The sequence below is a fragment of the Macrosteles quadrilineatus genome, unplaced genomic scaffold (genome assembly GCF_028750875.1).
Source record: "Macrosteles quadrilineatus isolate MER2022 unplaced genomic scaffold, UCM_ALF_1.0 Scaffold_5__1_contigs__length_97177068, whole genome shotgun sequence".
In the NCBI taxonomy this organism is placed as follows: domain Eukaryota; kingdom Metazoa; phylum Arthropoda; class Insecta; order Hemiptera; family Cicadellidae; genus Macrosteles; species Macrosteles quadrilineatus.
Window position 1 is genome coordinate 45,376,290 of NW_026542598.1, and position 26,588 is coordinate 45,402,877.

Consider the following 26,588-nt stretch of genomic DNA (forward strand, 5'->3'; position numbering starts at 1 on the left):
TTTAACTTTGATAATGGAATATGAAGCATAAAAGGAAGCAAATTTGAGTTTTTGACTGATAATTAACATATCTGATTCTGGTGGGAACAGTGAAATAAAACAATGAAAACAGTGATGGAGGATAGTGTTGGGAACCACACGTGAATATTTGGGTGCCCAGAATAACAACAAATCTTAGAAAATATCAAAATTATCATACACAACTACAACCGTTACTCTTTAAAGCGTTTAAACCCATTCTATTATTGGTTTAAAAGTTCTAAATCCCACAATACATTTCAAGACTTAGTTCGTGGGAAATTAAAATGTTTATCTAATTACTTTTTCCAAAATATAAAAATTGTCAAACTTCAATTTTCATTTCCAAACTGGGTTTAAATCTCACAAATTGTACTGTGTGATTTTGCCATAAATCTATTAACTACCTTTATTAGTGGAAACGGTGAAAGTAATTATTCTAGAAAACATTTTGTAGTGACCATCTGAATTTTCCAATCATACTGTTTTTCATAAGCATGTGACATATAACTTCCTCCAACAAACACACTGTTCAAACTATTTTAATCCGATGATTAACTAATCAAAACACTAAATTATTGAATCTAAAATTTGTAAAACTATCTCGATACAAAAGTAGATCGTTTTACACAGGGTGAGTACAACAGAAAGTTATAAATTAATGTGGCAGCCCCAGCTCATAGTTTTGAAGGGGTTTTTACATGAAGGAGCGAAAGACCTACTTGCCCAGCAAATAGTCGGACTAATTGCGACAGCAATTATAAAACTTGAGAGTTAATACATACTCTGTTGAGTCAACTTAACAATTTACCTTCTGTTTTAGTCAACCTGTGTAAACCAAGAAACATTTAAACAAACACATCTCGAAACTTCTTTGATAGTTAATGTTTTCAATGAACAAACTTAGCTGCTAAGTGATTGTCAAAATATAAAAGTACTACACTAATTGCATATTGGAAGAGGATAATCAGAACAAAATGATTTGTTTATTGAATTGTACAGTAGATGAAACAGTTAATGAAAGATGGTTGAATCCTAGAATTTTCTCAAGTACACGAAGATTATGCGTAAAGGTAATTTACAATATTGTTTTTCATCATTATAAAGTATCCGGTCTTTGTGGAACCTTTAAAAAGATTTTTCCTAAAATTTTTAAATAATTTATAAATAAATAATTTTACAAACTAAAAGAGGTTAATTAATCAAAATTATATCTATCATATTTAATGACACATGTCTTAATACTTTGCAATATTGTCATGGAGGTGGGATGCTACAATAACCCCTTATTGTATTAATACTGACAGTAGAACAGGTAATAGTGGAATGAAATGTTAAAATATGAAGGCAATATTTACTATTCGTTTAGGTAAATGATATATTCATATTGTAACTTGAATATTTCAACAAGCTTTCGTAAATATTTACACTGATGGATCCATTATGTAATATTCATGTATTCCGTTATAAGTTTTAAGATTCTAATACTCGTAACCTACTTCTCATCATGTGCTTCCCTCTTATTGACAAAGCGAGGAAATATTTTCTGCAGTTAAGAAATATATTTTTATTAATAAGTACCAATACAATACTTTAAACATTTACAACTAGTATAGAATAAATCATAGTTTGGGGTTAATATTTTTATTTTTTTAGTAAAACCCGATTATTGACACACCGCTAGGAAAACACATACTAAACGAATAAAAACCGTACAAAAATATTTTATTACTATTTACTTCAATAAATTAAGCTGTTTTTGTGTATCGTTTTAATATTATTTTATCTTTGAGAACTTGATTATAATTTTAATATAGATTTATAGATAATTTTAATATATAAGAGATATTAGAATCGTTGATGGATAAGATGTTTTTGGTAATAATCATCAACACAAACTATTTTGTGTAAATAAAAAAAGTCATATTGTAATTCAATTCTATAGTTCGGCCGCTTAGAAAACGACCTGCGTGCTAATGCTAAACCAATGGTGGAGGAGGTCACTTTCTAAGCGGCCGAACTATAGTTGCACAGTCAACTAAAACCTTTGACTATTAGTCAATGCTAAAACTAAGCTTCCATGGATGTCCAACAATCTAGGAGGGACTTGAGCCCACCCTAAAAGACCGTTAATAAAATATTTTTAGATTGTGCAGTAAAAACAAAAAGTTAATAATTCAGGCATATGACCGAGGAGTGTAAGAAATACGTAACGCAGACATTTTATACCTAAATTTAAACTATTTTCTGGGGGAGGACCCCTGGACACCCCTTTTTACTGGGAGTTATTCCATACTCCTCAGACTCTCAAAGCCCCCATAATGGAACAGTTAAATGGACGCCCTGCGGCTAATCCTTAAGTATTCGAAATGGTGAACTAATAGGGTGAAAATGTAGAAGCCGTCGTGAATAGCCAACTTTTTTTATACATTGTCCCTTCATATCCAGCAATTTTTCTGGTCAATGCTGCAGGAAGATGAAAATAGTTTTAACCGTGTAAGTAGTAGTTCAAACAAGCACATGATGTGAAGTAGGAGAGCGGCCCGTGAAATATGTTGGATTTCCAAGGCAAAGACCTACCATCTACCCACCAAGCTTCTACACTAGCTAGACCAAGCCAGATCAATCTGATCATTTCTGTGGCCTTGGCTCTGAGCAAGTCAGGTGTCTTTGAGCCTTTTCATTTGCTTTTCACTTGAGCTTTTTGTCAGTTATATTATACTCTTAATATTATACCAAACTCGATCGTTATACGTTCTGGATTAAACCGTAAGTTTAGTAACGGTTACGCGAACCTCGGATAGCAAATTCCAAAAAGATTTACCCTACCTAGCTATACTTTGAATTTAGACTTACCAAGTGCATTTAATGAAGTGCAGTTATTGTTTTTTCGTAGTTTAAAAAGGTGGATGAATTAGATATGCAGTTATGTACAAACTTAAGTTAAGATGGACCACTCTAATTGTGTTTGAAAACTAGAATCTACTAATATGTTTTGTTGATGTCAGAACTCAAGATAATGCAAAATAATACACACAATTTTGTTTTAAAAGAGAATCAGTTATACGTTTGTTCAATCTGTATTATACAGTAATATTAACTGAAAGAAACGATATTAATCAATCAAAATACAACAATTTTCAATGAATAAAAGATTGTGGTTAGTTTCTAGCTCTCAAACATCCAGTTTAAAATTAAAACATTTTACACAAAATTTTAATCACAGAACTGTGTTTCTTACAATACCGTATTTATTACTTACTGAACAGTACTATACAATCTATTTCTACCATAGGTTTCATTAATTAAAAACAATACTCCTAATCTAAATCTACAGATTTTAAAATAATAAATCTAAAAAGGAAGCATTGTAAGCTTATATAATGCACATAGTGTCCGGTTGATTTCATTACATACAAGATCATACTTTGGACCCAATAAGAAATGTAGCTTTCATAAAACTCCTCCCAAGATATCAACTCCTCATTTGACCTTAAAGTAATTTGTTTAAGGGTTCAATTCTTAGAATAACAATTGACTGTTTTGGTACGTTAAATAGTAAGTGAACCAGTATCTAGCGCAGAGGTTATCGAAATATCGACAAATAAATTCCTTTCGATTGAAACTCCTTAGGTATGAGAATAGAGACACAATAATTTGTATTATTCATTGCGACCCTTGGTTGGAATATATTATTAATCAAATAAAATGATTACCTTATCCATCCACATTTGTTGGTATGACGACTTGTTGTTCCTTAGAACTTCATTAGGTCATTTTGTATGCAATAACATCATCAATGTACTAATACATTGTGGTATGTCGATAGATTCTTACAAAAACGACCACAATCACAATAACTGACACCTTGTCATTTTGATAAAATAGTTAAATGGAATAAAAATTCATTAAAAATGTACATGCTGGCAAGCACTGTCTATCACTGCCACTGACTAAATAAAACTGACTGAATCATGATGTTTCTTCTTCTCTCCAGTGCCACCTGTATTTAAGTTTGTTTTGTTCTTATTCTATACTTCTTTTATTAGTAACTTGCCAATATATGTATCAAATATAATATTTTACTGGAAAGAAGTCTGATCATTTAGAATGTTGCATGGTCAAGTTTTTTAGCATTGTAAATTTAAAAAGCCTGTAAATTTTTAATCAGTTTTATCAATTTTTACTCCATATGGCAAGTTTCAATCATTGTGATTGTGATAGTTTCTTAAAGAGTTATTGACATACCACAATGTATTAATACATTGATGTACTGTATTAATACAAAATGACCTGATGAAGTTCTAAGGAACGAAACTAGTTATCATACCAACAACTGTAGTTGGATAAGGTACCTAATCATTTTATTTTATCAACAATAATTTGTAATAACAACTGTAATCCAGCCATAAAGAAAGAAATTGTGCATTTTAATTTAATGGCTATTTTGAGGTGTGCCAAAGAAAGATTTTGGAAAAAGATTATAAAATAAATAATTTTACATATGCTCATACATACTACTGTAACTTTTTAGTGTTTTCTTTCCTAGGAAATCGTTAAGTGCCTTGATGGGATGGTGCATTTGATGAATATCTAATGTAAAATTTAAAGCGGGTTGTTTGTAATTGCATACATTTTATCCTTCAGTAGCACATTTTGTTTGAAAGGGAGAGTGTTAGCATTTTTCTTTCAAAAACAACATATCCATGCAAAAGCTTACGACCAGATGTAAGTACATACCAGTTCCTAAAGTAACTTGTTAAGCCTATAGGTCTTTAACTGAATAAAATTAATACGCTTTAGAGTAAAAAAGTACAAAACATGCTAAAGGTTTTGTGATAGAAAAAGACTTGAAAAAATCAATAACTGGAGTTTTACAACATTTAGAATTTAACTACGCAATCTGTGATTAACACTTTCTTAATTGCAATGGTTATTATTACCAGAGCTTTGGAAAAAAATGTTGGGTTTTATTGATGAAAAATGTGAGAAAAAACTTGAAAATTGATCAAACGCTTGCATGAGAAAATTTACACAAGTTAGGTCCATTTCGAAGTATAAAAGCTAGGAACTAAAACATAAAGTGTGGCAAATTAATTTGACATTCTCATGTTGATAAACAATGATCAGGATTCTGATCAAGCTCTTGATTGTTTTAAAATATTCATTACATCTCAGCTTCATTGGTTGTGATTGCTTTTTATCACACTAACACGACAAATGAATCACAGGGACTACAGATCACAGCTACTCTTTGGCTTGAAAAGCACAATATAAAACAATACGGTAGTAAAAATATATGTGCAATTAAAACATTTGAAATCAATCGCAACTGTGATTTAGGAAGGGATATTTTACAAATAGAATCCGCTAACTCAAATCCTCCGTAGTGAAACTTAATTGTTTAATATCACAAGACGAATCTACAGACAGTAAAACACTGGTCCTCGTCACAACATTATGGCTCCATGAAGGTCCCACCGTTACGAAGACCCGCTTTCAGCTCGGGTGGAACCTGCTTGCGGAAACAGTCGTCGAGGAAGTTGGCCATCGACCGATACAGATGTTTCTTGACTCCACTCAAGGCGTGGCTCTCGTCCGGGTAGATCTGCAACTCACGATGTTATCATTTAAGAAAACATATCCCGCTTATCTGGAAACTTGCAACATTCGCATTTGAGAAAACACTCGAGAAACTTATCATTGATTAAATTATACTACAGAAGTAAGGAAGACCCCCTAATTTATCTTATCCATAAAATGTTTACCCTGTTCTGCCTACTCTATAGACAATATCACCCTCAGGTTCACCTGTTGCCTGTATATGATGCCGGCCTGAGAGAGAGCCCTCGCCAGCACCATGGATTGCTGCAGATGTACGTTGTCGTCTGCCGTGCCGTGCACCAGGTAGAACATCTTGTCCTTGAACCCTTCCACCTGACGACTCAGGTCAGAGTCCTGGTAACCCTTGTAATTTCCGGAGAGTGTCGGCATCCCCATGTATCTCTCCGTGTAGGCAGAGTCTGAAAAACATTTGTAAAAGTCTAAATCAGTTAAAGATGATGGAATTCAAGCTTATCAGAAATTATATCCACCCTCCTTCATCAACGGAAGATGGAGCCAGCGACAATGGGAGCAAGCTTGTGACCTACTTTTTAACCACTCAATGGTAATAGCTCTTAGAGAGGATACTAGTCTATTAGATGGAACCTGTCTCCTAACCCCTTCTTCTACCGGAGACTGTTCCGACTCTTGTACCAATAGCCAGTCCCTAGATACAGAGTATAATACAGACTTAATATTAACCTGGATAACCATTTGAGTGAAGTTTTCAAAATGGAAATGTAGTTTTGTTGCGAAGCTTACATTACTTTAGTAGTAAACAGTATTTTTAATTTAGATATTTAGTTGTATTTTTAATATTCAATAATTTTTCTGCAAAAGGTTTTTCTTTTATAATGCCCAAACACTACCAAAACAAAACTACCTTTTATAATAAGTTTTTTTCATCCTATCCCAACTCTCATTAATTCAACTAGGATTTCTGATTACCTCCAATCGATGAGGGGTTCCTGTAGTGTCATTCATATGCCTTTGCATTTAACATATGTTTTATAATTTAGTTTGTTGTTGTTGTGATGATGACTCTTGTTGAATAATAAACACATTCTTTACTTGCAGCATTTATTAGTATTTTATATTATCTTACATGGTGTCAGGTTGTGAAATCTATATCTATAATAGGCTAAGCCGTTTTTTGTTAATCGAACTCCTCCGTTATTATTCAACCGATTTTGACGTTTGAGGTCTCAAAATAAATTTTAAAACGTGTAGTTGTGCCCAACGGTATTATATTTTTGATCAAGTCGTTGGTAAGGGCGTCAGAGGCCCTTAAAGTCAGTTTTTTCTCCATAAGGATAACATGGGAGTTAATTTTTATTTATAAAAACATAAGAAATTGGTGTTTGTTATGACTGTTAATGTATATTAAAGATTAATTATGTTTTGGGTACCTTAAAGTGTACTCATAATGGATCATACTACTTTATTTTAATGCTGGGAATAGTAAAATTTAGTTGAGAATAAATTACCATGATTTACAAAACTGGACCGGTACTAAAAAATCACAAATCTTTGACATTCATTAATTTGACACGAAACAGCTGATCTACCAGACAATTATTTATTCATAAATCAAAACAAAGCAAATCCTATACTTCATGATTGTTGCTATACAAAAATTTGGTTTGAACCAACAACGTGTTTAATTTTTACTTTTGTGCTTATTTTTAGTTTTCAGCTATGAAATTACCAAACAACGTTTATGTGATATTTTTTATATAAGCTAATAGTATTCACGAATTGTCGCAAGAACTTGACAAGTTAGGTAATTTGCATTATGCCACGGGGAAGAAGAGTAGGTCTTGAAAACAGGCGAAGGCGGAGACTGATGAGAGATCTGATGAGATTAAGGAGAGTTGAAGAACATAGACCTGGTTTGATTTCAAGAGATCCCGAAAAACATTCACTCGGACAAATGAATTGCATATGCAGATTTTGTGATGCGCTTTACTTTGGTACTGAAAAGAAAACGACAGGTATTTATACATCATGTTGTCACAGTGGAAAGGTCACATTACCCAATGTAAGAACAAATTTATTTTTAAAAGAAATATTTACTGGGGATACTGAAACCACTAGAAACTTTAGAAAATATAGCAGAAACTATAACAACGCCTTGGCCATGGTGAGTACCAGTAGTAAAATTAAACCTAACCGTGCTGGGCCGTACGTATTTATTGTAAACGGTCAGGTACACCATAAATTAGGCATAAGCCAGAATCTAGATATAAACCAAAATAACCAATACGCTCAAATATATTTTTATGAAACAGACCAAGCATCAAACATGAGATGCAATGCTCCTCAGAACATTGGGTGTGATCCTACTTTGATGAGAGAGCTATCACTTCTTTTAAGTGAAATCAATCCTTATGCTCAAGCATTTAAAACTATGGGAGAAATAATACGAGATACACCACAAGACCAGCAAAAGAACGTCCATATGGTAATTTATTCAGACCGGAACACAGATCAGAGACGGTACAATCTACCGAGCGCAAACGATGTTGCTGCTGTCTTTAAATCTGACGATGGTTGCCCTGAAGGGCCCCCTGAATTTGTTGTGTATCCTAAAAATGGGACCCCTGAAGATTTGGCTGCACACTGTTCAGGTCTTGATCCAATGGCCTATCCATTGCTTTTCCCTTATGGAGATGAGGGTTGGTATCGAGGAATGCCACAAAATCCGGATCGGGCAACTACACATCGAAACACTGTAACACAACTGCAGTTTGCGGCCCACAGGCTATCCGTTAGGCCACAGTATTCGGCTGTGCTGCACGGTGGTAAGGTTACACTTCAATATATAGTTGACATTTTTACCAGAATTGAAGGTGAACGTCTCGGTTTCATTCGTAGGGAACAGTCAAAACTTCGAGCAGAGCTATATATGAACCTTCATGACGCAATACGTGCACAAGCAGAAAATGAAAGAGTCCAAATAGGTAGGCAAGTAATTTTACCTCGGTCGTTTCAAGGTAGTTTCCGAAACCTACACAGCAATTATTTAGATGCAATGGCCATAGTCAGAAAAGAAGGTAAGCCCGATTTATTTGTTACATTTACGTGTAATCCGAATTGGGAAGAAATCAAAACAAACCTAAAGTTCAAAGAAGCAGCAAATATGCGACCAGACCTAATCACCAGAGTGTTCCATGAAAAACTTAAGATTCTACTGGAAGACATTAGAACCAACAATATTTTTGGAAAAGTGCGAGCAATCATATATACAATAGAGTTTCAAAAAAGGGGTTTACCTCACGCTCACATATTGGTGACACTAGAGGATGAAAATAAACTTAGAGAAGAAGAAACTATAGATTTGGCAGTTTGGGCAGAAATACCTGATTTTACTCACTATCCAGAACTTCACCAAATTGTTAAACGTCACATGGTTCACGGACCATGCGGAACTTTAAATCCAACTTCACCATGTATGGTTGACGGAAAATGTTCCAAAGGATTTCCAAAACCATTTTTGGATGTTACTAGAAACAACGACAACGGCTACCCTCAGTACAGACGTCGAAATGATGGACAGACAATAGACGTTCGGGGATGCACGGTGGACAATAGGTTTGTAGTTCCCTATAACCCCTATCTCTTGAAAAAGTTCAATGCTCATATAAATGTGGAAGTATGTAGCACTGTGAAATCTGTAAAATACATTTACAAGTACATTTATAAGGGATTTGACTCTGCATCAATTGAGTTTCGTAATGCTGACACAATTGTTTACGACGAAGTTCAAGGATACCTAAATGCTAGGTGGGTGGGCTCAGCAGAGGCTATGTGGAGAATTATGGAGTATCCAATGCATTTCCAATCTCACACAGTAGTTAATTTAGAGGTTCATTTAGAAAACCAACAACGGGTTACTTTCTTTGAGGGAAACGAAGAAAGAGCTTTAGAACCTAGAAATACAAAATTAATGGCTTGGTTTCGTTTGAATCAAACTGACGCATTTGCAAGAGAACTGACATACTGTGATATTCCAAAGTATTATACATGGCAAGACAATGGAAAGTTTTGGCAAAGACGACAGAGAGGACAAAGTAAAATTGTAGCACGTCTAAATGTGGTTTCTCCAAAAAATCCTGAACTTTTCCATTTGAGACTGCTTTTACTACATGTAAAAGGAGCACAGAGTTTTGCTGACATGCGCACCGTTGATGGTCGCATATGTGAAACTTTTCGTGAAGCTGCAATCACAAGAGGAATAGCAGAAAGTTCCCAGCTTACTAGGGATACTCTTGAAGAAGCAATTCTCCATGCGACAGCTAATAATGTACGCAATTTGTTTGGATGGCTTCTAGGACTGAACGTACCGACAGATTGTTTGGATCTTTGGAACCAGTATAAAACGTTTATGGTAGAAGATCTACAAAACCATGGATTGGTAGAGGAAGAAGCATTTAATCAAGCTTTGATTCAAATTGAAGACATTCTTATAACTCACAACACAAGTTGTGGCGATCTCGGTCTGCCTACACCTACCCGTAATAATCAATTGTTAGACCAAATTAATGAGGAAAATGAACTAGCTAAATTCGAAGAGTTGTATTTAGTAGCTAATGAGGAACAAAAGCGAATCATTGATTCAATACTTCAAAAGGTTTTGACCAATGATATTATTATGGACAATTTATTTTATATTGACGCTCCTGCTGGATGTGGAAAGACATTCATACAGAAAACACTTTTAGCCAAGCTTAAAAGTATGGACATGGTTGTGCTTCCAGTAGCCTTTACAGGTAATATTTTTTTGAATAAAGATTAAATTAATAATTTTTAACCTTAAAATTACACTTATTTGAGTTATTATACAAAGAAATTAGAAAAAACATTTTTATTTCATACAATTTCATTAGGGCATATTAATTGTATGGAAAACTTAGATTTTTATTAGTTTATTATTTGATTGTCATTGTTTTAGGTATTGCTGCCAGTTTAATAGAGGGTGGACGTACTTTGCATAATCAGTTCAAACTTCCAATTCCCATTTTAGAGAATTCTGTCTCTGGAGTGACTCCGAACTCTGCACATGGCCGTTACCTGGACTCCGCAAAATTATTGATAATTGATGAAATAAGCATGACACCTTCTGCGGCATTAACGGTTATTGATAGACTATTTAGAGACCTAACTAATAATCCAATCCTAAAACAAATTCCATTTGCTGGAAAGATAGTCCTTTTTTCTGGGGATTTCCGTCAAACATTACCGGTCGTCCCTCACGCTAGCCGCACTGTTGTCATTGAAAATTGTTTAAAAAGCAATCCATTGTGGCCAAAAGTAAAAAGGTTAGAGCTCTGCACAAATATGCGTTTGAACGAAGGAGAATGTGACTTTGCTCAATTTTTACTTCAAGTTGGAAACGGTACATTGCCAGTAACAGCTGACGGATTCCCTATTTTGCCAGCAAGATTGCTTGGTGTTGGATGTCCTGTTGATTTCATCTACCCGAACGTCGTTGAAAGTATAGAAAGTGGTCAAATGAAAGACAAAGCTATTTTAGCTCCAAAAAACAGTGACTGTGATTTGATCAACAACAAAGTCTTGGATAAACTGCCAGGTGAGCCCAAGGTGTACGAAAGCATCGATAGTTTGCTTACAGAGAATTTAAACGCCCATCTAGAATGCCCAACTGAGTTTTTAAACAATATAGAGGTCAGTGGATTGCCAAGACACAGATTGATTTTAAAAAAGGGGGCAGTGGTTTTATTGATGAGGAATATCAATACATCAAAGGGCCTCATTAATGGAACAAGGCTCCAAGTGACCAAAATATTTAACAATTTAATAGAATGTAAAGTCCTGACTGGAACAAGTACGGGGGGACATATTTTAATTCCGAGGATAAAAATGTGCCCATCGGAAACAAACTTACCATTTAAAATGGAAAGATGCCAATTTCCGTTAGCTTTGTCATTTGCAATGACAATAAATAAAGCTCAAGGACAATCCCTTAAAAGAGTAGCACTGTTCTTACCCAGACCAGTTTTCAGTCATGGGCAACTATATGTTGCTTTAAGTAGGGCTACATGTTTTGATGGTGTACGCATTTTCATTACGGAAAATTCTGACCAGGGTAATCTTCCTGAAGGGGATTTCACGACAAAAAATGTAGTTTTCAAGGAAGTACTTCTGTGAATAAAATATATTGTTTAGTGATTATTTTTAATAGGTGTGTTTCTTCTAGCAGCATTTTTAAGTCCATAAAATGTGCTACATATTGTTTTTATCAAAATGTTTGATTAAATGTGTTTTAAAATGTTTAAAAAATAACTATAATTTACTTGATGACTTATTAATTTACTAAATATAAGACATATACAGTTAGATAATAGTTGGACTGCTTTCCTTCTAAGACTTCATTACTGTACTGTATTTAATTTTCTACTTGGAGTCAATATATAACACAAGGAATTGGTTTACTAAATTCATATGTTATTTTGCGGCGCGTTGAGCCGCACGGGTTTACTAGTAAACATTTAAAATATGCCAAGACCTAACAAGAAATCTTCTAGAAAGTCCAAAAAGGAAGAGGACGAGTTTACAACTGAAGATTCTGGAGATGAGGCAGTTGGTCCACGACATAGAAGTAAGTTTCAAATAGGCTCTGATAAATCTATGAAAATGATTAGTACCCAATCAAAGCCAGCACCAATAGTGATAGGTCTACAGGCACCACTAAGTGCTCCTGAAATATTTGATTTTACCAACCCAGCTATGTGGCCTGTATGGATTAAGCGGTTTGAACGTTACAGGCAGGCATCGGAGTTGTATCTTAAACCGGACCACCAGCAAATAAGCACCCTTTTATATACTTTAGGGCAGGAAGGTGAAGGTCTTTTTGAAACATTTGGACTAGGTGAAGAAAAAGAGTTAAGTTATGAGGATGTAGTAAATGCCTTTGCGAGGTACTTAGGCCTTAAAAGAAATTTGGTCTACGAAAGAGCTAAATTTCTAAAACGTAGGCAAAGTGCAGGTGAACCGGTGGATGCTTTTGTCAATGACTTGCACAAACTTGCGGAAAGTTGCGAGTTTGGACAGCTCAAGGACAGTTTAGTACGAGACTTAATTGTTATTGGTGTTCATAACCAAAACTTATCAGAGTCTCTACAATTAGACGAGTCATTGACCCTTCATAAGGCAATCACGAGAGTACGTCAAGCAGAAGCAATGTCTAAACAGCAAGCTGTAATTAGAGATAAACCATCCAGGGAAGATGTATTTGGGGTAAGTTCAAAACCTTTTGATAATAATAAACGTGTGGCTCAAACTACTAAAACATTTTCCTGTCGTCGCTGTGGAACAACTCATGGCCCTCGGGAATGTCCTGCTTTTGGAGAAAAGTGTTCCAAGTGCAAATTTCGTGGTCACTTTGCAAAATGTTGTCCAAACAAACCAAAGGAGGTAAAAGAGATTAAGGAAGTTGACTCAGACGATTTGATTGATTCAAAAAAAGGACATTTAGGTGAAGTAAACTTTAAGCAAGGTGAATGTCCGAGTGTAGTGGTAAAGGTAAATAGTCAACCAGTAGAGTTTAAGATGGACTCTGGGGCAGACGTTTCTGTTATGGGAAGTACACTTGCACTTGACCTCAAACTTGTAATCCGTCCTACCCATAAAGTTCTTTTTGGGCCGGGCCAGACTAAATTGACTGTTGTGGGTGTCTGTTCAGCTGAAATTATGTATGGCAATAAGCAAATATTAGAAGACATATATGTCTTGCCGTCCCAAAGTACACCTCTAATGAGTAGAAATGCATTGTTGAAACTGGAGTTACTTACGTTTAACGTTAATCTTGTAGATGGTGAATCACTCCAGAGTCAATATCCAAAAGTGTTTGAGGGCATGGGTAGAATGAATCATCCATACAAGATTAGGCTGCACGAAGATGCAAAACCTTATGCTGTTATGTCACCGAGGAGGGTGGCTTTCTCGCTCCACAAACAGGTTAAATATGAATTGGACAGGATGCTTGCTGATGGTGTAATAGAACCAGTAACTGAACCTACTGACTGGTGTTCTCCCGTAGTAGTGGTTCCAAGGAGTGATGGTAGAATTAGACTCTGTGTTGATTACACAAAATTGAACCAACATGTGAAAAGAGAATTGTTGCAGCTTCCATCAGTGGATGAGTCTCTAGCTAAGTTGGAAGGAGGTAAGCTTTTCACTAAGTTGGATGCTGCCAATGGATTCTGGCAGGTTCCACTTCACAGTGATTCATTTAAACTCACCACGTTCATTACACCGTTCGGGCGATATTTCTTCAAGAGACTTCCGTTTGGAATCTGTTCTGGACCGGAGGTTTTCCAATTCCGACTGAGTCAAATGCTTTCAGATATCCCAGGCGTAGTGAATCAAGCGGATGATATCTTGATAATGGGGAAGACAGAAGCAGAACATGACAGCAGAGTCAAACTGGTACTAAAGAGACTCTCAGAAAATGGTATCACGTTAAACAAAAACAAATGTAAGTTTGGAGTAGAAAGTGTGATTTTCCTCGGACACGTTGTCTCATCGCAGGGAGTCAGTATTGACCCAGAGAAGACTAAAGCTATTCTGGCCATGAAAAGCCCCCAGAGTATAACGGAGGTTCGACAGTTTTTGGGAATGATAAACCAATTAATGAAGTTCGTTCCTCATCTAGCTGAAAAAACAGCACCAATCAGAAGTCTCCTTAAAAAAGGAGTTGAATGGACTTGGGATGAGCCTCAAGAACAAGCTTTTAAGGAATTGAAGAAGGTCGTAGCTAATGATACTGTATTGGCCAACTACAACAGAGAAGCGAAAACCCGTGTAATGGCAGATTCGTCATCTTATGGTTTAGGGGCAGTGATCGAGCAGTTTGATGGAAAGGATTGGCGTCCATTAGCATTTGCATCGAGGACATTAACAGAAACAGAGTCAAGATATGCTACCATTGAAAAAGAAGCTCTCGGCTTAACTTGGGCTTGCGAAAGATTTTCTAGCTTTATTCTTGGTAAAAGGTTCCAGCTTTACACAGATCATAAGCCTCTGACTGAGATAATGGGTTCAAAGCCGATCTCTGATCTTTCTTCTCGGCTGCAACGTTTTCGTATGAGATTACAAAATTTTGACTACGAAGTTGTTCACATCCCGGGGAAAGAAAATGTAACTGCAGATTTACTATCAAGAAGCCCTGAAATTTCACCAATGGATCGGGAGAATGAGGTTATCGAGAATCTGGAGGAAGAAATGTTTGTAAGAAGCATAATTGATGCATTGCCTTGTTCTGATAAACGGCTGTTGGAAATTAAGAATGCCCAACATGAAGACCCGGAAGGACAGGAGCTCTTAAAATGCATCCAAGAGAATACATGGCGGAAAAATTCGATATTCTGGAAGTATCGCAATGAACTCACTTTGGAAGATGGATTAATTGTTAAGGGAAGGAGGATGTTCATTCCAAAGGCCTTGAGAAAAGAAATCTTATCAAGATTACATGAGGGACATTTGGGTATAGTGAAATGTCGGCGGCGTGCTCAAGAATCTGTTTGGTGGCCAGGCTGTTCAACAGAAATTAGTACTACAGTGGAAAATTGTCCAACATGTATAGAACACAGACTACAGCGAAAGGAGCCTCTGATGTCTACACAGCTTCCTCAAGAGCCTTGGACCCATTTATGTGCAGATATTTTGAAATGTAACCAAAACTGGTATTTGGTAATACAAGATTATTTCTCACGATTTTTAGAGCTCATCGAACTCAATACTTTGACTTCAGCGGCAGTTATTGGAAGGATGAAAAACATTTTTGCACGACACGGGATCCCTCTAGAAATTCGTACAGATGGAGGTACTCAGTTTACTTCTGACGAGTTCAAAGGTTTCGCAAAAGAGTACGGATTTAGAGCTGTAACTAGTAGTCCACACTTTCCTCAATCGAATGGAGAAGCTGAAAACGCTGTATCTATAGCCAAGAGGATTCTACTAAAGTGTCCGGATCCCAATCTTGGTCTATTAGCTTACAGGACCACCAAATTGGAATCGGGGTTATCACCTGCAGAGCTGCTGTATGGTAGAAAACTAAGAACAACTTTACCTTCTCTCAACGACTTTCAAGTGGTTGGAAAAGATCAAATAGAATCCTTTCGAAACTGTGACAAGAGAATAAGAGACAGAGTCAAGAAAAACTTTGACAACAGAAGAGGCGTCAAAGAACTTCCACCTTTAGCAGTAGGAGAGAGAGTCTGGGTTAAAGATATTAGTGCGAAAGGAACCATAAGAACAACAACCAATCTACCTCGATCCTACATAGTATCATTGAGTAATGGGAATGATGTAAGACGAAACAGATGGCATCTCATTCCCCTACCAAGAAAAGAGAATGACGATTCTGACGATGTTTACCGTGGAAGGAGGGTGCAGCCAAACCACAATGATGGAATAAGAAGATCGAGCAGAACTATCAGACCACCAATAAGATATGAGTAAATATAATGAGGAAGGGGAGATGTAGTGTCATTCATATGCCTTTGCATTTAACATATGTTTTATAATTTAGTTTGTTGTTGTTGTGATGATGACTCTTGTTGAATAATAAACACATTCTTTACTTGCAGCATTTATTAGTATTTTATATTATCTTACAGTTCCTATACTATATTTTGTACCACTTAACAGAACCAACCATAGTGTGACAACATTACGTTTACTCTTTGAAGTATAATTTATAGTTATAAAATATTACATTTGCCTAAAATATGATAATAAAATAATTAATCTATATATTGATTTGAAACTGTTTTTCTTTGTCACAGCTATTTGAGAGAACGGCTGGGCGTAGAAACTCGGTAGGGGTGTCTAAAGAAAGGTCTTGGTCTGTAGATGAGCCATCAAAAGAGAAACATGGTGAATTCCCTTGGGGCTCTGCCCCCGTGGCCTTTAAATTCCCATCCCATGTTATTCTTATGGAGGAAAACGAGGTTTTTGTCACAGCTAATTTGAAAGAACGGCTGGGCGTAGAAACTTGGTAGGGGTCTCTAAAGAAAGGTCTTGGTCTGTAGATGAGCCATCAAAATAGTAAAGAGGTAAATACCCTTGGGGCTCTGCCCCAAAAGCCTTTAAAGTTGCCTCTTCAGATTTGTTTACATTACGACCATATGCATTATTCTACACTACTTTTTAATGCAACAGCTGTTAATATTTAAATTGTGATTTATTGAATTTGTCAAAATGAAGTACAGTATTTGCAATGAATTTTTTTGATTTTAAAATTGATTTTCTTTTGCATCGTGTCATATTTTGCAATATAATGTTCTATTACCAAATCAGTGGAAAATTCTTATATCACAGTCACTTTAGAAATTATTTCTTATGGAGTTAACTTATATCTATTGTATTGGTTGGTTTCTGCCGTTTTTACCACTTCTTGGAGATTGTACGTAGGTGATATTCTTTGGCATATTGCATCTGTAGACGAAACTTGGGTTGGTGTAGTTATTACAATGGAAATCCTGGACAATTTTGATATAGGCTAAAAATAAAACTGAATTAACACTGTGCTACATTTCTTGAGCAATCATTGAAATAACTGATTTGCAAACAATTGAAACATAGAAAAAGTCATAGAACACAGCCAAGTAGAAGAAATAGAATTAATGTTTTTTTACACTAAAAACACTAAAAAAAAACAAGATCAGCTTTTTGAAAAAAGATAAGATATTTACAAAAGATTTTGATTATATCTAACTGTTGTGTAGATCGTGAGTATTTCCATAATCTTTGAGTCGCCTGTAATGCTTTGCAATTGCTCGAATTCGAGCAACAGGTACACTAGTATGGTAATGATAATGAAAAATATGATATTTTCCATCTCAACTGATGACTTTAAATGCTTCCATATCAAAAAACAACTTTCTTGTTCACTTGACTTTGATGTTGCAACAATTCCTTGAGCCAAAAACATTGCCCATCAAAACATTTCTAGCATTCTTAATCTTTCCCAGGAAATCTTTGCAGAGAAACTACCTTCACAAAAATATTTCAGCCTTTCAGGTAAAACCAAGAGCAACATTTTCCCTTTTATTTAAAATGGATTGAAATACCATAGAGTTTCCACGAGGTGACGGGAGCCACAGATATGCCACATTGAAAGACATCCTGGTCAGGGGTAGATAGTAGTTTGGCTGACACAAACCCTCCGTAGCTCCACCCCCACACAGCAACTCTACGCTTGTCTATGAAGTGGAGGTTGTCCTTCAGGTATCTAGGAACATCAACAGACTGCTAAGTATAGAACAATGTAGATCAGTGTTTGTGTAAGTGTTAAATGTGTATGACAACTCTTCACAACCCCAAAGATAAGAGGATTTTTCCCACTAATTGTATACTTCAGCTTGAAAATGAAACTTTAGTTTAGAATCCTTGTTAGCTACAAGAAAAAATGGATTGTTGACAGTGCAACTATTTAACATTTTATTTGTAAAAAACGTAATCCAGAGGGTTAACATGTTTATGAGTAACTGTAAATACTAGAGGCTCTTAACTGCTTGACTATGTGATCCTTTGTAAAAAGCAAAATGGTACCTACATGACTATCGGATAAATTCACACAAGAATTGTCCTATTCAGTCCTGTACATCTGGTCCCATCAACTTTGACCAATAGATGTTTTTTCAAATAATTTATAGGAATTGATCTGAATATGTCAAATATATCAGAATATGGGAACATGTCAAATGTCTTATCATCTACCACTGCCACTGCTATAAAATTTATCAGGGTAGCTGTGTGGTTATAGGGCTCCCCTCACAACCAAAAGGTCTCGGGTTCATTCCCAAATATTAGTGGGTATAGTTCGGCCGCTTAGAAAACGACCTGCGCGCTAATGCTAAACCAATGCTGGAGGAGGTCGTTTTCTAAGCGGCCGAACTATAGTTATTGTTCTTTCAAAACTGAACTCAGCAGTCATTCATAATACTTGTGCTTTTAATAAATGGTCCTGGCTAAAGAAAACAGCTGATCTTAGCCAGTAAAAAGCTACACTGATTATCTCACTCCATCCTACACTCCTAAATTCATACTCAAGCTTAAAGTTTGCATCTAGGTTTACGTCGCTGTTTTAAACAAAAATGAACGTGATTAAACAGTCTTTTTTTGGAAATAAATCATTATTTTACAGTGGTAATGCTTGTTTTTACAATATATCTATATGTTAATCACTACTAAAACTAGAACTATCTGCACTTTTTACGATCACTTCTGTGTAAATCAATACTTACTCAGCTACTTCCAGCTGATCGGCCACCTCTACAGTGCCGAGGCGGTGATAGACCTGGTGCAGCATCAGGTAGCCTTGCCCCGCCGAGCCCCGCCCGTCTATCTGAGCCACTATCAGGTCTCGGCTACTGGCTAAGTAGGTGTTCCAATCCACCTTCCAACGATCAGTCACTAGCTGGGACCCAGGGCCACCGTAACTGCAAGAACAAGGATTCACATATTTTAATAGAAAAATAATAAAATGTGAAACTTTTGAGTTTTTATGGTATCAACGGATCTCCACTTTCTTTTTTCAAATCATACTTAAACAATAGAATACAAAAAGTCAATATTGATGGAGAATGGTCCCAAGAATTAAAAATGAAATATGGCGTGCCTCAGGGATCTGTTCTAGGTCCTCTATTATTTTTAATTTGTATTAACGACCTCCCAGAATGTATAACCAGTAAAACTTATTTGTATGCAGATGATACAACATTTTTAAATATTAATCCCGATCTTAAACAACTTCAAGAGTTAGCTCAAAACTCAATCAATGAAGCTTCTATTTGGTTTGAATCAAACGGCTTCCTCTTAAACAAAGATAAAACTCAAAAAATTGTTTTTAGCCTTAGACCCTGTGAATCAAATATGTTGGATGGTTATGTAGACAATGTTAAATTTCTTGGTATTTATCTGGATAAGACCCTTTCTTGGGGAGATCATATAGATTACATAAGTTCTAAGCTTTCAAGGGTAATTTGTCTTATAACTAAACTAAAACATTGTATAGATCAAAATTATATTAAAACAGCCTACTTTGCTTATTTCCAATCCATTTTCAGATACAATATTATCTTTTACGGAAATTGCAGTAGGATAGAGGAAATTTTAGTCTTACAAAAGAAGTTAGTTAGAATCATATCTTGTGAACCCCAACAGGAACACTGTAAACCCCTGTTCATTCAGCTACAAATTCCAACAGTAATTAACATTTATATATTTGACTCTGTATCATATATTCTAAAAAATCCCAACCTTATCAAACAAAATTCTCATGTTCATAATACAAGGAATAAAAACGTTGCTACCATAGATTTTTTTAGACTGTCTAAAACTCTTAAAAGTCATATTGTAATCTCACTAAAAATATACAACAAGCTAATACATTTAATAACAAAATATCCTAATAAAACTTTTAAATCTAAATTCTACAAATGGCTTTTGAACAACCCTTTTTATTCTCTAAAAGATTTTTTTGAAATGCCTTTTATTAATTTTTAAGTAGGAGCTAGCAAATTTATCAAATTACTGTTGGATTTAGTTGGTTATGGGGTTTAATAACTTTCATTATTCTAAATGCCTTGCATTTTTCTGAACAATAAGATTATTTGGTTGTAATATTAAAGTATGTATTGTAACATGTCTCCTTGTGTGTAGTACTCTTGTAAATATTGTATATTGTATTCATGCTAGTTTATAGTTTAGTTAGTATATTGACTATGCTAGTTTTAGCAGTTTTTCGGACATTGTCAATAATTTGTATAAATTCACAAGACAATAAACACATTTCATTTCATTTCAGTACCGTTATTGAGTTTGATATCTTTTTTAGCTTTGTTGTACTGGCGATGTCGCTGACACAAAGAGTGCGGAATTGTTTCAACATCGGCTGTCCCTAAGCTGCAAATATCATTTCAGCTTTTTTCACCAGCTGAGAAATATTTTAATTTTAATTCAATAGCTATCACCCCTAAGCTGAGATAAAATACATCAACATTTGGCTTGTGTTTAGGTAATTGTTGCTCGTTTTCTGAGGGTTTGAGTGTTGTTATGTTAGGCAGTATAATGTCAATTAGAAAAGCAAACAGGATGCTCAAACTCCCAAGAACCCATCCCTACTTCAGTCGCTTTTGTTCTTTTGCGCAGTCATCTCATCAATCATTTTCTGTTGGATTAATTTAATACTACCAGCTCCTAGTAGTGTGACTCTCAGTATTGTTGGGAACATTTCCCTCACCCTCGCTACACGCCATCCTAATTGACACAATCTTTACCACATGCCTTCCGACAGGCAAGGACAACCAATACAAGCTTCTGTGAAAAAAAAACGCTGCTAGCCAAGTCACCCCAACCGATTAAAACATCTACAAATCCTTACTGATGTGTTCATTGGTCTTTTTGAAATAAATCAATAATGGACTAATTTCTATACTTATAATAAAACTTAAACATTTCTCCCTGTCATTCAGCAGGTGCCGTAGCTACTTACACCTGCAGAACGAGTGGGTATCGTGTGATCTCCTCCTCCCGCAGTCCAGGTGGCAGGTGTAGTCGCACTTGCGCCTGGTAACCACCGGAGATCTGCACAGGGAATGTCTTCACCTGAGGTAACGCCACCTTGGAGATCCTGTCCTGCAATTTGAACACTTCATGGTAGAAAATATGTAATCACTGTGTAAGAGCGAATCTTAAAGTAAAATGGATGGAATTATTCTATCACTTTTTCAATAAAAAAAACTCTATTACACTTGGTAGATTGACATTTACTACCCAGAATTTTTACTTGTAACTCATAAACTAGCCCAGTGTATCTACCACACTCGCACGACAGCTACTTTAAAAATTCTCTAAAAAAATGTAATCTGCCATCAACTATGCAGACCATACTTACTGGCTTTTGTGAAAACTGATCATAAAACTAGGTAATTTATTTATTTATTTATTTATTTATTCATATCAACGGATACACCATTTACAAAATATGTGTTTTAAGCACATGACCAGAATGAAAAGATAACAACAAAAAATACAAGATAAGTAACATAATGACCATGAAACAAAGCAGCATTGCAACAAAAATAATAACAAGAAAACAACAACGTGGCAAAAATTACAGATAATAACATTAACAAAGTATTGTACAGATAATAACAACAACAAAAAAATTTTATATTTGGACTTCAGAAAAAGCATATAGATTTTGAAAGTAACAACAACAAATATCTCCTCAAGATTTAACAAAATATAAACTATGATGACATTAAGTTCAACGTGAAAAAATAACAACAAACAACAATAAATCCATGAATGAATAACAAGAATGAAAGAGATTTAGGAAAAACAAACAAACATCAGCTACAAAACAGGCATAACAAAGATAATGTTGGAGCATTTTCTTCTGAAGGAAGACAACTGTTCATTGAAGAAGTCAACTTGTGATCCGACTTTGTTTCCAAGACGCTGCAATCTGGCCAATCCACAATTGAAAGAGTAGTTAGTTGGTAAGTACAAGTGAGCAAATGTATCCGAAGATCGTGTTCCTCTCGGTATAAGGAAATTAATTCCCTCCAGTAGATCGGTAGAATCGATCTCACTACGGACCAGTTTAAACAAAAAAAAGGATGTCGTGCAGCTTTCTTCTGAGATGGAGAGGTTGGTCGTTGAAGCGCTCCTGAAGCTCCAAAATTGGTGGGGCACGATACTCATAGCCCAGTCGGACACCTAGGACTCGGAGGAAGCGTAATTGTACTTTATTTATCATTTCAATATGGCTAAGCTGATAAAGTGACCAGATAATAGAGCCATACTCCAAAACTGGTCGCACTAGGGTCTTATATAACACTAGAAGTGACTGTGGGGACTTGAAGTCTCTTGATGATCTAAGGATGAATCCTAAGATGGAATTAGCTCTTGCGATAATATGAATGATGTGAAATGAAATGAAATGAAATGAAAAAGTGCTTTATTGTACAAATTACATAATATGTCTACCTCCATATGTACAACATATACAACACTAACTTGCACATAAAATAAAATACATAGGTATTGCTAAAATAAAAAACCTAACACTTATTAAACAATGGTCAATGTTGACCGTCTGTTTGGTTGGCAACATACATACCTTATCCTTAACAAAAAAAAAAAACAATTCCAACTGTACAGTAATATAAAAGAAAAAAACAATCATTTATACACTTTTAACTTCATTTACAAAAACATTTATTTTTTTTATATTTATATATTTTTTTTTAAATATATACATAAGAAAAAACAATTAAATAAGTAACGTCTAACTGTGGTATATGCAGCAGAGAGTCGTATTAAAAATTAAATTCTTGGATTAAATCCCATCTATAAAACCAAGCCTCCCTTAAAAATTTACAGAAAAAACTCCAATCCTCCCCATTTAAATATGAAATAAACTCAGCTTGAGCCAAAAAATGTCTACCCAACCATTTAAATCTAATGTTTTTTAAAATTGGACATTCTGCTACAAAATGAAATACTGTTTCATCTTGATTTAAATTACAAAGGGAGCAAAGCCCACTTCCATCATTCCATGGTTTATAATTCAAATGAATCAGCTGAGCTCTAGCCTTAATAAGCCACGACACAAGTCCAATGTCAGCCTTATCAGTCAGCAATGTCCTGCCGCCGCGGTCAAGGTCAAGGAGCAAGTACTGGTCTCGATATCGCGCTGTCATCGCTTGCCCTACACAAAAACCACGCCATCGCTCTCTCTCGCACTCGACCACCGTCGTAAGCTGCGCCACTACCCGCAGCTTCATATTGGAATATGAATGATGTGCTCAGCAGGACTCAAGGTAGAAGTAAGTATGACACCAAGATCCCTCACACGATCCTCACGTCTCAGAATATCACCACCAATTTTGTAGTCAAAGGTGCTACATGTTACAAGTCTTGTGAATGAGACAACATGACACTTAGAAACATTGAGTTCCATTGCATTTTAATTGCACCACGTCTCAACGTTGGTGAGAGATCGTTGGAGATGTTCATGGTAATCTGCTTGTGCACAACCGACAAGTAGTAATCTTGTTAATGATGTCAGAAATTGTTTATAATGAGGGTCGTACTGGCCGACAAGCCTACTTCCTTACTTACGACTTTCCAAGTATAATCTTGCAAACTTGCTCATGTAATCCAGTCTTAAACTTGGGCATCTTATTCTAGTTTTAAACCTCAAAAAGTTTTTAAAACATTTCTCAGGGTCAAAAATGGCCATTTGTTGATCTAATTTGTACAACTGTATTTTTATACAATATTATTTGTTCCAAGACATATTATTTAGTTCTTGCCAAACCTCACCCGATTTTATATTGTTGTGGTAAATACAGCACAGATAAGTATTTTACACCAGACCCTGGTATCACTAGGACTGAATAATCACAAAAATACTATCGTTAGTTTCAAGTTACATTTCACATTTATTTTGTGTTGTGCTTTTCTGTGATTATTTAGATATTTTGAGACAGAGTTGAAGAAAGCCAGCTTTGTAAAAATCAGCTGTTTTCTGCTTCACTCACATATAGTTTAGAGTTGTTCTGCAGTGTAGCCAACAGCTGGGGTTGGATGTTTTCTATGGCAGGTGCAGACGTGTTCTTGCCATAGGTGGTGTAGAGAGTGACGGTTGGTATGCCTGGTCCCAGACACTCGTCTATGTAGTACTGCAGTCCCGGGCTGAAGTAGATGTTGTGATATGTGCAAGGACGGTAGAGCGGTTCCAAGCGGAAGCTCGGCTCTGAAATCATTAGTTGAAAATTTAAAATCCACTCTTCATTATATTTTTTTCCATTATTAATTATTAATTTTTAAATCAATCCGTCTCTACTTAGGCACATCACACGTAAAAATGGCAATTAAGGAAAGCATGAGCTAAATTCATATAGGTACGGTACATTCAATTTTAATACAGTAAAAACTTAAAGCTTTAAATTTATTCTGAAACACATAAAAAAGATATAGAGAAAACATGACATAATAACATGTAGATTAAGAGTAGCTTTCCTATAAATTACGTAATGTATAAGTACTGTATCGGAAAATTACTTAAGGATTGCATGATAAAAATATCTCTAAAAATAAACTTAAGTTATTATTGTTAACAGTGAAAAAATTCCAAAAGAAAGTAGTAACTCAACAGCTAAATGAGCATTATTAAACTATAATTACAGAAAAGGCATTACTTAGTAGAAGGTTGGTTACGAGATTGAATAGTAAAAGTGGTAACAAGGAAAATTTTTAAAATCCCCGTGAACAGGAGTTTACAAGAATCATATCTGATATGATAAATATATTCATAGTCTGATTAATTAGATTCCAGATCCTGACACGCCATGAGCATTTCCTTTATTGATTTGTATAGAAAATTTTCACAACTCCTCAATAGTAATACAAAGTTTTGTTTACATCCTCAAATGAAAATAAAATACAACTTACTGTGATAGCTTTATCATCACAGTAATCATACCTTTCTTCTTCCTCCTCTTGCGTTCAGGTTCCTCCGTGGTGGTGGCTGGTTCAGGCTGGTCCTCCCAGTCGTAGGTGTCTCTGGTGCCAGAGCCGAGGGTGGCGGCTCCCTCGTAGTGTGTTGTCAGCGCAGGTACAGGGGCGCCACACGTCAGACATTGCGGCACTGTCAGTGGAGTGCCAGACCTGGGCACGGCCGAGCTCACCGCGTACAAGTGAAGCTGACCAGGCTTGTTCTGAGGCACACCGAGGTAGTATCTGCAACAACATTAACTTCGAAATATTTTTGTGTATTTCGTAATTTAATAAAAAGTATAGTTTTGTCCTTACAGTAGTTTGCCAGTTGTTGTAAAGTTGGTTATGTTATGGACACAGAATTGAATTAAGTAACTAAGCATTACACATCAGACAAACAAAATTTAAGCAATATTTTTGACAAATGACCCAAAACTTATACTTGACGTTTCACAGAACAAAAAATAATACCTGCTTAATCTCAGAAAGTGACTCACTTGTTCACATAAGCAGGCAGAACGTCCAAGAAATTCCTCAATATGAATTCAGATTGTTGTTTTTAAAATACATGAACCTAGCTGTCATTAACGACTGGTCTGTTTGACTGTAGAGAATTTGTTTACATAACTACACCAGCCACAACTTAATTAACCCCCCCCCCATCACTCTCTCACTCCCTCATACTTGATATCTTGTAATAATCGTTGCCACCACTTCTCGTCATTGCTCTATACCCTTCAAAACAAACACATTTTATGTTCGACAAAACAAATGAACTGCCCAAAGGCTCTTACACAATCTGGTTAGTGTGGTCCCACGCAACTATCTTGTTGACTTCGAAGGTGCCGTGTGTCAGCGGCAGCAGCCGTTTCTTGGGTATGTTGACGGACACGATGTGACGGTAGTACCCAGCGTTGCCGTCCCTCACTGGCGCTAGTGTGATGTAAACGTTACCATCAGGCGAGAACTGAGGGGTGCCTGGACAGTCCACCCACCCTCTCCCCTCTCCACTCACCCTCTGCGTCTGAACAACAATAGTTACAGGTGTGTAAGATTGTTTAATACAGGAGTAAATTATCCAATGTTCAATCATTAAACCCTCCCTGCAGACAAAACTTGAGTGCCGTGAAATCATATGCTATTTCTGTGTGGAGTCACTTAACACTGTATAGTTGACTCCCTCTCCAGACAATTTTTATCAGCACATCAAGGTTTAACCGTACTAGATTGGTCCAAAGTGGGTAGTATTGAAACAACTGTTCTCGTGGGAAAGATAAGAGACCAATGATCACATAAAATATTTGGGTAAATTTTGAGTGATTCCCATTTGATTACAGTGATGGTGTTTGTTGGTTATTTTATTTGTGGTGATGGCTTAGCTTGGGACAGATTAAGTTAGTGGTTTCAAGTGAAAGTTAAACTTG

The 26,588-nt window shown here is 35.8% G+C and overlaps 1 protein-coding gene across 3 annotated transcripts in view; it reads right to left on the reverse strand.

Annotated features, from left to right (window-relative positions):
* Positions 1 to 1,977: 1,977 nt before the first annotated feature.
* Positions 1,978 to 26,588, reverse strand: part of LOC128994606 (inactive dipeptidyl peptidase 10-like) — a 221,978-nt gene continuing 197,367 nt past the window's right edge. For all 3 annotated transcript variants that reach the window (XM_054419269.1, XM_054419268.1, XM_054419270.1), the window contains 8 exons: positions 25,959 to 26,188; positions 25,151 to 25,407; positions 24,207 to 24,421; positions 21,146 to 21,288; positions 18,897 to 19,091; positions 17,721 to 17,881; positions 5,830 to 6,041; positions 1,978 to 5,626 (listed from right to left, as the gene is read on the reverse strand). In XM_054419269.1, coding sequence (XP_054275244.1) covers positions 5,477 to 5,626; positions 5,830 to 6,041; positions 17,721 to 17,881; positions 18,897 to 19,091; positions 21,146 to 21,288; positions 24,207 to 24,421; positions 25,151 to 25,407; positions 25,959 to 26,188 — 1,563 coding nt within the window. In that variant the 3' untranslated portion in view covers positions 1,978 to 5,476. The remainder of the gene's footprint in view (positions 5,627 to 5,829; positions 6,042 to 17,720; positions 17,882 to 18,896; positions 19,092 to 21,145; positions 21,289 to 24,206; positions 24,422 to 25,150; positions 25,408 to 25,958; positions 26,189 to 26,588) is intronic.